The 14515-nt window shown below is 42.9% G+C and overlaps 1 protein-coding gene across 1 annotated transcript in view; it reads right to left on the reverse strand.

The window, feature by feature from the left end:
• Window positions 1–14515, reverse strand: part of CASTOR2 (cytosolic arginine sensor for mTORC1 subunit 2) — a 333451-nt gene that overhangs the window by 185339 nt on the left and 133597 nt on the right. Inside the window, exon 2 of the mRNA XM_069226913.1 lies at window positions 413–483. Coding sequence (XP_069083014.1) covers window positions 413–483 — 71 coding nt within the window. The remainder of the gene's footprint in view (window positions 1–412; window positions 484–14515) is intronic.

Genomic DNA, 14515 nt, shown 5'->3' on the forward strand with positions numbered 1-14515 from the left:
TCACCTTTCAGCCACACAGCCCTGCAGATTGGGAAGCACACCCCTCTGGCTAGGTATTCCTTAAACTGTATTCCCTTCCCGCCAACTCAGCTCTGCCCTTGAGGGTGATAATCTCTACTGCTGCACAGCTATGTTACTGGATAGGGTACACCCTGCTTCCATGCATCCCTGCTTGCTAATATTGCACATACCCCTTAGTACTCAGCCGTGCTGTTTGAAGTTGTAAGGTTGTAAAATATCCTATACTTTGACCACATATGATTGCACATCCATCTCGCCACACAAGTGTGATCACATGAGGCTCCACATCCCTCTTGACACTTTAAGCAACACCTCCTGCCCAGGAGCAACATGTATTCTCTGTGTGCAAAATGCTAAGTAAAAGGAAAATGAGAGCATTCTTCGTCCTTACCCAAAAAGCCCTCTTCGTCTACGATGATGGTGTAGTCCTCTGGAGTCTCTGTCAGGCTGAAGAACTTGCACCTTGGATTAGGAAAAGCAGACAGAAGTGTGATTAGCTCCAGCAGGTGACATTTTCTAACGGAGCAAAGCTCAATCAATCTGAAATTAGAAAGACTTTGGGCAGATGGTGTAAAGCTCGACATACAGCAGGACAAACTCTAATGAAAATACAAAAGGAATGGATAACATTGTCATTCAGGTCTACAAAAGCTGAAAAGATGCTAAATAAATGAATAAAATGCCTGCTATCCTGCCACGTTACCCTGGCGATAGACTGAGTTTCTAGCTCTGCACAGGAGGAGGTTCAAACAAGCAGACAAAGACAGACTGGACCTTCCTTCTGGGTGGTTTTCTCAGAACACATTCAGGTTCTACTGTGGTGAGGAGATTGTATTCTAAACACTAACACCTCTTTAACAATTAATTGTGATAGTCCTAAATTTCCCAAAATAGACATTGAAGTGGGATTACCTGTCTGATGCTGGCATAATGATGGTGCAAGTACAGGAGTTGATGCTGGGTGCATGAATGCCTGCGGAGGAGTCTTTTACTCACCCTAGGACGTCTATTAAAGGCAGGCATGGATGAATAAATAAACCTGGCACTAAATTTATGGGGTAAGGATTTCTTCCTACAGAATTTCCCAACACAAACAGGTTCCTAGTATGATGGGAGGACTTCAGCTCCAAAGAACGAGGTGTGTTTTATCGCTCTCACCCCTACACTTTCGTAAAAGTCCACAGTTAATTAGATGATAAACTTCGAATTTGTTGAATTGTATTTTTTTTTTATTCCCCCTTTGTAACTTGTTATTTAAAAGTTGAGTGATTAACTCAGTTATCATTAGACTTTAACGTCACTCTAGCGTATCTCTTTTGACTGCACGTAGAGACCTAGAGACGTAGACGATATCTCTACAGGAACCCCTTAGAGTTGACCGGTCCCTATCATGGAGATCTCTTTATTCCCAGCAGCTAAAGCCCTGAGCTGAGGGAAATCTGCCTTACATTACCAGGGCTGTTAACTCAGATGTGATACTACTTGAAAGCTTCCCAGAGGCAACAGTGAGCCTTCTACAGTCAAATGCATCTTACGAACCTAGATAAAATCATCCAAGGTTTGTGGCGGGTGAAGATCACTCTAGCCTCATCACACGATAACGAAGAATGAATGCTTTGGAAAAAACGTCGCTAAATGGAGACACAACATGAGGTCTTAGGTTCCACCTCTTTTAGTCACCTATTGGTCTTTCTTCCTAAAACCATTACTCCTAGCTTCATTCACCCACTTACCGCTCATGCTAGCAGCTCCATCTTCCCTGTTTCCTGCTTTATCCTACCTAGACTTTCCCCGCAAGTGTCCTAGCTTAGACACTTCTTTGATCAACACCTGGTTTTATCATACCTCCCTTCTTATTCAACCGCTCTCACCTCCCGGCTTTAAACTCTCTTCCTTCCCCTAGCCTTCATCTTTTCATTCTCTCTTACCATTCACTTCTCCAGCCTCAACTCGTCTCTGCTTCCCAGCTTTCAGTTGTTCACCTCTGGTTGTGAGATGTTGCTTTCCTCTTCCCTTCCTCTGATCCCAGTCTGCCCCCATGGTTTCCCTTTTGTTCCTGGTTTCTGCATCTCACTATCAGCATCCTCCTTCCCTCCATGGCCCGTGGCTAGTCTCCCAAAACATCCAGTGGTTGTAGCCACCGTTACACTAGGACAGTTCACAGCAGTCATCTTAAGGATTTGGGGTCCTCGGGCAAGACATATTTTGGGCACCCCTAAATATAACGAATTTGAATTTCATTACACATTTCCTGTTAATTCATGCCTGCATGATGCCAGTGGTGCTGGAACAATTTTCAGAGTGGGGGTGCTGGCATTCATTTTATATTACTGAAGTCCTAGAGATTTTGCAAACACAAGTTGAACAAATGAGCTACGCCCATTTAGCGAGAGAGTGGTAAGGATGTGTCATGTAGTAGGTATTTTGAGGCACTGGTGTGGTAGCACAATGTCCTTTACAGACAGCACATTTCCCACTGGAATGGGGATTAAATTTTCACAAACATGCAGTTTTACTAGTAAAACTATATAGTGCACAAATGATAATGTGAGGCGGACTTCTGCAAATATTTATCATTTGTGCATCACCAAGTAAAGGGTCTTGATTTTTTTTGATCCTATGGAAAACTTTGTTCCATTCACGCTCCAGAATTACAAAACCTGTGGTTCATTTGTGCTTTCCTAATTGCTGACATGTTTTGAAATCTGTGTATAGTTAATTTATAAGTATTTAACATTGTGTGTTAGAAAAAACTGTCATCCTGTACTTATTTTTCACTTCTGGTACCCCAGCAAGATTGTCACTGAGTTCACTTTTACAACTTCTTCTCACTTTGTAGTCATAGAAATAAAAGTAAACATCAGTTTCTGAATAAATGGCATCTGGTCAGAAGATGTAGCCTGAAATGTGACCTTTGCGTTTGAATAAAGGCAGAAAGATAAACACAACAGTTAAAGGCATTTTTAAGGGGGTGCTGCAATACTACATGTTAAAATCGAACTGAGTCCAACAAAAACAGTTGAAATATGCCTTTCCCAGCCCTCCAAAAATCCTTAAGATGGCAATGGGTAGGTAGACAGAGTGGGAGGTTGAGGTGGGCAGAAAAGGAGAGCAGTTTAGAAAGAGAAATAGAATAGAGAGCACAAATAGAGAGAAAGCTCACTCCCCCAGGGACAGGGTTGTCTCAGGACGATGGAACGTTTCCTTTGAGTTTGGATCGTACCATTCAAAGGAAGGTGGGGGCCCTGGATAGTGTCCCACTTTGCCCATGCCTCCCATCTCCAAGCATACATCAGAAGCTCCGATCTCGCTCTCGTTTCTGGACAACTATGAGCCACGCTAGTCCCAAGAGTGGGGTCAGAAATGCGGTATTAATTCCAAATGTAATGCACAGTAAAAATATAATTGCCACCAAGGGGAGTGATGCTCTCCAACAGGAATGGTGCTCTTCAAAATCAAAGGAAGCATCCCATCCTCCTGAAACAACCATGTCCCTTGGGCACATTTCACGCCACCCAGTGCATGAAAAATATGGTCTAATCAGTTTCTTAATAAAAAAGTAAGAATTAAGAAGAGCGCACCCCGACACAAGGCAGAATGAGTGCAGAAACCTTCTGAATTGCTAAAAACGGGACAGATGATCTAAAAACCCGAGCTTAGAAAAAAACATGGTCTAATTACCTAACTGGAGCAGAGATAAAAGGAAAAGCCGCGGCATAGACACGGAACCTTCAGGATGGTGCGGGTTTGCGGCTGCAGAGTACATGAAATATTGCCTTACATGGCAGTATGTATACGTGTGTGTGGGTGTATATTTATATAAATTAATATATATATATATATATATATATATATATATAACCCCATTGCTGACATCGCAGCAGACGCTTTATTTAAAAAAGAATCCCGCACATCAGCTTTTCCACAATAATGTGCTAGAAGCAATTAGCCACCTGATTTTAACACCGCGCTGCCTCTTCTAGCGGATGTGTCGCCTATTTCCCCTTCTGTGCTTCCTCCTGTCGCCGGTGGCATATGTGCTGTGTGGGGGGGGGGTGGAGGTTACTAATTATTTCCATCCACTCTCCAACTCAAGCAAAGCACAATGCCTACGGAAAGCACAAGGTGGCAATTTACAGATACCCGGCAGTAGATAATGACTGTAAGGCCCAGCGAGGCTGCCCATTTCTCTGCCTCCTTCAGACGCCTGCCCCATGCATGGCTAGGTCTGGATACTTGCAGAGAGCGTGGCCAGCCTTTTGGAGATAAATGAAGTGACCCAGATGCACTAGGTGGAATTGTTGGCTTTTATGATTGGTTGAGACACACGCGTGCAAGCAAAATACTTCAGGAAAAGAGTTTCGTTGTGAGGTTTTCACAGAAAATCAGCTGGGCCAAACAATGCAACGCCTTATGGTAACAAGCTTGAAGTCTCACAATATTCTCACTTTCCTTATTAAAATGTAAACACTGACAGAACCTTTGAGATGATCGGGGGAAACTGAATGGAAATTGTTAATTAAGGCAATACTTAGTTCAGAATGTGCAATACAGACAGCGAAGAAGCCTTTAAACAGCAAACCAAACACACGTTAACATTTCAGAACAATTATTGGAAATGCCAATAGGTCTGGCTACAAAGGAATGTTGTATGGCGATGTTAAGTATTATAAGTGGATAGTGTGGGAATGGATATGTATTTGTGTAGAAGCTAAGAACTGTAGAATAAGTCAGGTGACAGCTCCACTGCCAAAGCTAACTGAAAATCCATGTGGGTTAATAACTGCCCTCTTCCTACCTGTGTTGCTGCCAGAGAAAAATGCCATAAATTATATAGTTATCTAAGACAATTTAGTGGCATGTGAGTGCCCTTCAAAGTTCAACCTAAGGCAGCTGGATAAATAAGAAAAAAATGATCACAGCTGTGTGGTGAGCCTGCACTTTTTGTGGAAGCACACAACTTCTGCCCTATCAAAACGCACCATTGGCTCCCAACATGTGGGCAGAGCCAGAACCTCTATCCTGGTGTTATTACATAACTGTGTGGCGACAGCTGTGGAATCAAGCCAAACCATAAAAAGGAGAGGAGATATTTCACATCGGCAAGGGCCCTCTGTTGTAGATCATCATGTGTCACCATTGTATACATCACGCCACGCCCTCTAACAAACACAGCTTGTGCCCCTGAGCTCTATCTCATCCAGTGCTAACTAGATGTGCGTCCTGCTACACAGGGTTAAGTATAGCTGCTAGCCTGTGTGCATTGATACTGATTTTGTTGCTTTGTGTGTTGTATTCCCTATTTCTCTGATTAGGTTTGTCAGTAAGGTGGCCATAACTGCGTGGGTCTGGTGTGCATTTACCCTACAAAAGCTCGAACTATTGCCTTTGTCACTGCTTACTGAAGTGTGCTACTAACTTTGCTATGCTATCTCCTGGTGTGCTTTTGTCATTCTACAAAAATACAAACTCCACAGGTTTTTGTGTGCTGTAGCAGGAAAAATGCAGTGGCCACACAGTAAAAGCACTTCACTAGCTTCCAGCCAGCCCCCCAGTTTGCCTTTAAAGCTTTCAGTCCCACCCATAAACCCATCCAAGGCAAAGCCCCATAATACCACTACAGTAAGAAATGACACTTTGTTCCTGGACTCTTCCTCTGCTCTGCCAACCAGAAGCTACTCCATTTCATAAGGAACACGAGGGCAATTCTGTTAGTTCAGGGTCCCAGACTTGTTATTCACCTGCCTCCCACATACTGGCAACAAGGCAAATTACCTGGCCTTTAGAAAGAAGCTCAAGGTAAACCTCGCACCACCAATTTTCTGGATGGAAACACCTTGAAAAGAGTATTAATTATGACTAGGTCTATACTATGCGTTGTGTCTATTTCATGTATTTATTCAATGTGTTTCTATAGAGCGCAGAGAGACATTGGCAAGTTTTATAGGAAACATCGGAAATCACATTTTGAAGTATGATGAACTGAACAAAAAAGAGAATTCGAACAATTCAGAGAGGCAGGTGGTGTCATGTGAACCTGTCACATCCTCCCCAACCTGGGAGCATGCACAAGAACATGCCACACATAGAGCTCCTAATCAATGTCGTTATTCATCAGCATACAACGTTCAAACTAAACTACTCATTATCTCATAACTGTTAATAACCACACCTTAATGCCTCCCAAGTGATTATGTAATTCTTCAAATGAGTCTACCCTGGGCTGTGGGGTTCGAATACCATATATCCTCTCAGCCTGGCAGGAGAGTTTTGACAGACTTTTCCATCGGTGCTCCTCTGCTAGGCCTTCAGCTTCTCCACAAGGCATCATACAGGTTGAAGTGGAGCGTTCCCTCCACATAAGCCAACTGCAGGCTTCTTTGTACCAGCTTGGGACACATGTGGCACCCACGAGCATTTTGCTACATACAAGCAAACTCTCAGGGAGGGCACTCTTTTTTTCTTCGGGGCACGTATCCCCTACTTGTTGCATCCTCCCCAGCTTGGAAGCATGCACAAGAACACACCACTCACGGAGCTCGTAGGCAACGTTTTTTATTCATCAGCATATAATGTTCAAACTAAACTGCTCATTTTCTCATAACCATTAATAACCACACCTTAACACTTCCCAAATGAGGACGTAGTTATTTCATTGAGTCCGCCCAGGGTCCTGGTGCTCACTGTACTACGACACTTCAGAATCTAGAATGGCCACAACCACCACAACCATTCCTACGGGTCAGTAACTCGGGTCAGGCCTACTTATTCTAGATTGAAATGCTGCTCATTGATTATTAAGGAGTGCAACGCCTACGGAGTTGGTCGAAGGGTGAGTGGCAGCAAACAACTGTTTTTAGATTTTTTGCTTCACCCAAGGCTTCTTTGAAAGTCTCAATATCTACACAGTAATACTAAATGTGCAAACAGAAGCCCATATAGCTGCCATGGATGTATCTGCCAATAAAACATCACAATAAAGGCAAAGCAAGCATTTTTTTTTTTTAAGTAGAATGTGCTTCTGATATGGCAAGTAATGGTTAACTAAGGAGTTACATGAAAGCCTAAAATTATTGCTCGAGCAATCCTTTTGGCAAAAGTTACCATTTTGTGGCATAACACATCTACGCTGCTAGTCTGTAAACCACCTTAGCAATGCACATATATCTTTGTGGGAAATTTAGATAACCAACTTCTAGTATTACAGGAGCCAAGATGCCAAGCTCAATTAAGTGAGGTCTTGATACCTGAAATGATTCTTCAGTAAGATTAGGAAGTGCAATGGAGATGACAACTTCAACCACAGTACCACTGACTTGGGCGTGGAGTGTGAAGAAACATGGCTGACATGTCCAAGTAGGATGTAGGAATATCATGGCCATGTTGGACAGTCTGCATTTTTTGATCACTTTTTATCACGTCTAATGGGAAGTTAGCTTATGCAATGGTCCCTGACCAACTGATAACTAGTGTACTACCAACATAATGTCTGTAGGTTCCTGGAGCAATGTTTTTGCATCTTACATATCCAAACCCATTAGGGGACTCTGCTATTTTCCAATGTGTTGTTTCAGAAGTTCAACATTTTCCTTCCACTACCAAACATCTAGCTTTTAATTTTCTTTATTAGGAGTTGCATCAATGGTTAAGGCAGGGTTAAGTCTCTTTTTCTTAGTAACCCCTCGTCCCCAACCCCAAAATACAGGGCAAATGAGAACCAAACCCCAGACAAAACTGGAGAATGGGCACGTATTAAGATAGACTGTGAAATACCCTGTAACTCACAATACTTCATAATATCTATGTGTTTAATTTCAATTTTAAATAATCATAAAAAGAATTTGAAAAAAAATATTTTCCTTGCAGTGGAAATAAAGACTGAGCTGGGGCACGTAGTAAAAGAAATTGAGTTTTGCACCAAAATAGATGTAAACCAAGAACCAAGATTTCTCTGCTTTTTCCACGCTATCCCCCCTATAGCACCTCATGATAAGTGGTAGCTTGCCCGGAGAAAATGAACATGGTATGAGTGGCTGCTCTTCCACAGGCGAGTCTGTTGAAACTCTTTCAAGATTCTCTTGGCCTTGTTCCCTCCATACTGTGATTGCAGTACATGGCATGTACAGGATATCTATGGGGTCAATGTCTTCAGTGACTGGCTACGTAAAGGGTCGAGAGCCTCAGCCTTTTCAGGCTCTTTCATCGGACCCCTATGACTAGGCCATTTTGGTATAGGAGTACAGTATATCAAGGAAAATATTTTTTTTCTTTTGAGCAAACAACATTGTTTCTATGATTTTAACCTCCAAAACATTTTCAGTGTCTAACTCTGATTATTTTTTCTACTCAGATATGATGAGAACTACAGAGAAGATTTTGAATATATGAGTTAAGGTCAAATCACCATTCTTGAGAATGGTGTTAACCTGAAACTTTTTGCTCCCTATAATTCCATCTGCCTTGGTGCGTTTTGGTGTTCAACATCAAGCAAGTTAACAGTAGCCTGCTTTTAAGGATTCTAGACTCCAAAGACTTTTTGGTTTGAGGCTCTGCGTTGCAGGCTTAGAGTTTTCAGGACAGTTAAATAACTTATGGACCTAATCTTGAAGGAGCAACACCAGGTGAATTCTGATTTGGGTCCTGACCCAACCATTACTCAACGTGTGATAATCCTGTACATTTGATATTGGTTTCATTATCAGTGCTGAAGCATGAGTCCAGTGGTTCTGCTTCAGAAATCGGTGTGGCAACGGACCCCTGACCACATGCTATGCATAGCTGCCAAGGTTTCAGATTGCTATGTGTGACATTTTCATAATTTCAGTATAATTATGAGTGACATTTCAACAACTATGAGTGACACTTTCTCGGTAGCAAAAATCAAGCGATAAAAACGGGGGAAACATGTAAATATCAGAAGTTACACCCATTTTAGCAACAGAGATCTTAAAACTACTGCAAAACGCCAGAAGTGAAAGGGCACTGACCGAGTGCCCTTGTAACCTGATCATACTGTTAAACAAAATGTGTATCAAAATGCTAAAACACGTCTTTTGTAGGCACACATAAGTCACAGCTAGGCCTACTGTAATTATTTAAAACAGAAATATACTCTTAAAAATAGTTGAGCGGACCGCTCAACTATTTTTAAGAGTATATTTCTGTAATGAGTAGGTCGTAGGACCTTTCTGATTTTATGTGGTCCTAACTGGCCAACAGAGTTTGTGAATTAGGACCTGGATTTTTGTGCACTGTTTGCACCATTTTTTGCACACAATTCAAGAACAGGTTTTGCGAATACCAGAAGTATTTATTCAGTACTCAACCGTGGCTTGATACATACAGCTCATCGTGACATTGATAGAAAGCCATACCAACATGCTGCAATCCCGCCATCAATACCGAAAGAGATCTTAACAGTTAACACAGAGGATTAGAGGCGACGGAAAGACATTTCTGGAAAGTAAAACTGCTCCACTGCTCACAAGCATGCAATTACACATGTCTAGCGTGTTAATACATCAGCAAAAGTGTCCTTTAGGACAGCAGGGATGCTGCAGGGCAGCTGAAGTGCTCACAGCAGGATGAGAGATTTCCCGCCAAAAACACCTTAGCCAGCAAAGCATCTCCCTGGAGCTGTTCCGAAGGCATCCTTTCAACCCTTTTCTTAGAAAACGATTTAGCAGAATTAAAAAAACAGAAACAAATCAGGCGTCCCTGGTCACAGGCTCGTCCAATCACATTGTTTGTAGTATGTATTTATTTTCCGGTATTTGTAACACGAGAAACTAGTTAAGGAGCGTCAGAAATATGTCAGATACGTTTTAGGGCGAGAAGGCAGGAGTTGGGGAACAGGCTCTTCTTGTGTGCAATGGGAAGTCTTGTAGGGAGTTACTTAATTTTGTGTTTTGTAGGCACGAGGCCAAGCACAATACAAGTATCTTTAGGCTAGAAAGGCAATTTTTAGCCTATTTCAGTAATTTGGATCTGCTATGAGGAGTGGCTCCCAGGCTGCTGCTTTTAATCACTTTATCGAAGCACCATCCTGGCAGGTCACATCAATAGTTGTCAAGGAGATTCTGGCGAGAAGATTGGGAGTGATGTTCAAGCCTGATATGCTTGGCTGTTGAGGTTGTTCCAGATGCAGGGCTCGTGCACTGAAAAGCCTGGTTTAAGTGTTTTCTTTATTACAGGTCTCGATTTTGCACCTGCTGGTTTTGAGTCTGGCTACAACATGACTGTTTGTACTACGTTGGTCTTCTGAAGTGGCTAAAGTTTGCAGTTGGTGGACTGGTGTTCCGGGCTCATATTATAGGCATGGTGTACTGCTCCTGTTTGTGCCACCATCAACCTTTAAATTGGTGCGCATGACGCAAGCAGGGGCAGTGCAACCTATAATGCGTCGTCCTCAGGGCACCCGTAAGCTCATGCTGCGCCACAGCAGGACATTATTGAAATATGCAGCGACTGACTGCAGCAGCTGCTCTGTCTTTCTCTGAGCAGGTGGCACTCGCCTGCACTTTAAAGAGGGGATCAAGATCCCCCTCCAGGTGGGTGCAATGACTGAATGCACCCACCTGCAGGGGAATATCTTGGGGGTCCATGATACTCCTTTCATCCTTCAAGAGGGCTGCCCTCAGGGGGCACATTGACAGTGTGACACGTTTTGTAGCGCACTGTCAGTGTGCCTGCTAAGTGCCTGCTTGAAGGCAAAGTGGTTCTCTCATCTGCATGGGCCACGCCCTCATGAAAATGAAGGCACGCCCTCTCAATAAAGCGCTGGTGCTATATATGTGCCAGAACTACCACTATTACAGAAGTGGGCTACAAAAGCATCCTACTTTTGATGATGTATTAACACGCTAGACATGTGTAACTGCGTGCTCTTGAGCAGTGGAACAGTGTTCCTGTCTAAAAATGGCTTCCTGTTGCTTCTGATCCTCAGTGTTAACTGTTAGAATCTCTTTTAGTACTGATGGCGGGATTGCAACTGTTCGGTGTGGCTTTCTGTCATTATCACAGTATGCTGTATGTGTCCAGCCACATTTGAGTTCTGAATAAATACTTCTGGTTCAAATCGCAAAACCTGCTCTGGAATTAAGCACAGAAATAGTGGAAAGAGCTCACAAAACATCCAGGTCCTAATTCACAAAATCTGCTGGCCAATTAGGACTACAGAGAATCAGAAAGATTCTCGGATTTTTACATAGTTGTGAGCAGCACCTAGGTATAGAAATATGGGTTTGCCTAGGGCAGTGTTAGGGTGCCTGAGCAATACGTATGGTGTGAGCAGCCACAAAGTAGTACATTTGTGGGTATTCCAAATGCCGTAATCCTTTCCAATGTTACAAATCCATCCAATAATAAGTTCAAAAATGTCCTACAGGGGAAGAGAAAGCTTCAGCATCCTGTGTCATCTATTGGTTTTAGCTTGCTTTAGAATTCCTGAATACATTTTGGAGCACGAGAACAAGGCCACAAAGGTGCTAGACCTGGGGATTACCGGTCTGCCCCGCTTAGGATGCCCTGCGTTTCCACAAAAAGCAGCTTTTCACTCTGCAATACAGCTAAGGACTTTGCTGCCAAGATGAAAAAGCCTGGATCAAACTTCTTTTGTGAGATTCTTCCCAGTGCATTAGGGGCATCTTATCTTCCTTAATAAAGACAGGATACCAAATTATGCAGCTCCACACATGGTACCAACGTGTTCTAAGGGCACTCATCACAGATCAGGATCATGCACTGGATTGCGTAAACATGTGCTCTTAAGTGCAACCTCTGAGTTAGATCTCGTGCTCGAGAGAGTGAAGAAGTGAAACACAGAACGGCTATTCAAAACACATCACCAGGATTCATTGTGAAGTAGCCCTGCCTGCCTTTGGAGGGAAACAATCACAACAAAATGTTGTGGCGGTGTCTGCAGCCCTCCACACTGCCACTGCAAAGGGCCCCCTCAGTTGGCAGGAGACCAAAAATGTGTTCCACTCCTAGGTGTGGCACAACTGGTGGTTCCCTCGAGGACCTCTTTGCCAGTGTGCACCAGGCCAAGGTGTTCTCTCGTTTTCATGTACTACGTCCTTGTGCAATGCTGGAACCCCCTTAATTGTTGTATGTGCACGAAGTGTGGGTTCAACATTGTACATCGTGGAGTGACTGTGTAGACATCTGCAACCTCTTCCTTTATAGGTCAGTGCTTCATATGAACAAAAAGCCGGGATGAACATCTGCTGTGCCCCAGATCACCCGCAAAATCCAGCCTGCTGGTGACAAAGGCATGGTGAAATATATAAATGTGTTTTGTGAGAAATGACTGTTGCCTAGTACTTTTTAAGTCATGTCCCCACTCAACCATCATGTGCTGGTTTCTGGATTTCAGGGTGAACCAGAATCGGACACAAAACGACTTCAAGTCCAGAACCTCGTATTTGTGGTGGTGCTGCTGCCGCAATAAAAATATTCTACGTAAAATATTCTAAAGCTCCTTGGAGATCTGGTATTAGTCGGGAAAGAAAAGGCCATCAACATGCTAGGAGGACAAAGAGGTCTGCTATCCCTGGATGGATGCCAGACTGTTGGACATACTGCATTAATGTAATGTATGAGTGACCTCTCCTATTAAAAGCGATTATAACCCATTTAACTTATGGGTCATTACTGTTAACATGACTTGGGCTGATCACTGCAGGATACTTGCTGATGGGGTGATTTGTGCAAGTTGAAATGAAATAATGGCCACCTTTGACGTGCACCCCTTATACATTTCCTAAATTTTAAAGTGGTGTGTTAATTTTAGAGTGCTGTTGGTTTGAGTTATCCTAACGTTTATTTTAACTTTTTAATCTAATTTTTACTGGTGTTACTTGCTATGATGTTACATTCTGGGCTACCTCTGCTGCTTTCACTGGACTGGATTTAGTAGTGAAACACTTTCGATTGCCTTTTCTTTTTTAAATGTGTTCAAATGTGTTTTTAAGTGGCAATAATTTGTATTCCAACCCCAAAAAACATATGTACAAGAAGGCAGACCCTCTGAGCATACATACCACTTGCTCATACGTTACACACCAAAAAACGAGAATGCGAGATATATAAAAAGGGCAGCGCAAATCTGAGACAGCCTGATAATTCTCATCACTATGCATAGGGAAAGTCAATAACCAATTACTAGTTAGTTAACCATACGTTCAATTATGCAACAGGATTCATGTTTTGGGAAAAAGATCACAAATTTCCCAGCCCATGTCTATTTATTTAATTGTGCATAAATGTATTGATGTATGCAGGGGTTTTGTAAAGCTGTCCGTGTCACCTTTCTGTTACATCAGAGTGCCAACAACAGTGAGAGAAATGCAACTTCATGTTAATAAGCTGAAACCTGGCCACCATGTCATTCCCACAGGCCATTCACACACACACTCTGCTACACACAAACACAAAAGCAGTACAAAATGCGTTGCAGGTGCTGTGTAATGGTGACACGTTATTTGTGTTTGTGTACCTGCCGCTTCAGAGTCCTAATCTAAATTACAGGTTTTTATCAGTACCATAGTCAAGAAACATATACAGCAAGCACATTAACCTGCTGAGCTCTCTTAATCCTTACCCAGCAGAGGTAAACCCTAGTTCCTGCCACAGGAAAAAACACTGCTACCAACACCAAAAAACAAACAGGTGTGCACACCACCACAATTTTCACTCTTATCGCGGACTTTAAAAGACCAAATAAGATGCAGGATCAAAAACATTCTGCCATCCATATTTAAGTTTCTTCCTCAAGAATCTAATTTATGGTGATCACAGATTTTATCTTTTACTAAATGTGTTACTTAAGGTAACGTGGTCTCAGTGATACCTAAAGATGCCATAAAAAGGGTCTAAATGTTGCCTGGTCTACACCTCCCCCCCCAATACACAATTAAACCTCAGATGCAACTAGCCCTCCATCTAAGAGTTGTGGTAACATGTCACAGTAATACGCCCTTGGAATTACTGATCCCACAGGTAGGAAACTAAGAGTATTGTTCTATTACCTCCACAGAAATGTAGACACCTTTTGTCTGGCGAAAGTTGTGCGAGGAAAAACAGCCATGACTGCGGAATTTTGCACGCAGCACTGCTTCTGATTCACATGCAGTCTTGTTTCCTTTAGAGTCAATATTACTGCGGCCCTGGTAAATAAAACACTCTTTAGCTCTCAGGCTTCTCATGTTTCACCAGGAACTTTGTGAATGGGGGCTCTGGCCTTGTGCAGTTCATTACCCCGTTTCAGACCTGGACTGATTCACCCCTCCTTGAACAACCTGGTTGTTTATTGCACTGCACCATATTGATGCCGACCTCAGCGTGGGCGCCTGTTCGACACAGCACACAGCAGCCTCGAACTCCTGGACTCAAGCGATGACAGCCTCAGCCTCTCAAAGTCGCTAGAATTACAAGCGCATGCCACCTCGTCCGGCCTGCTGTTCATTACTCGAAGGACAGGTCTCCTAGAATT

The sequence above is a fragment of the Pleurodeles waltl genome, chromosome 3_2 (assembly GCF_031143425.1).
Source record: "Pleurodeles waltl isolate 20211129_DDA chromosome 3_2, aPleWal1.hap1.20221129, whole genome shotgun sequence".
NCBI lineage: Eukaryota > Metazoa > Chordata > Amphibia > Caudata > Salamandridae > Pleurodeles > Pleurodeles waltl.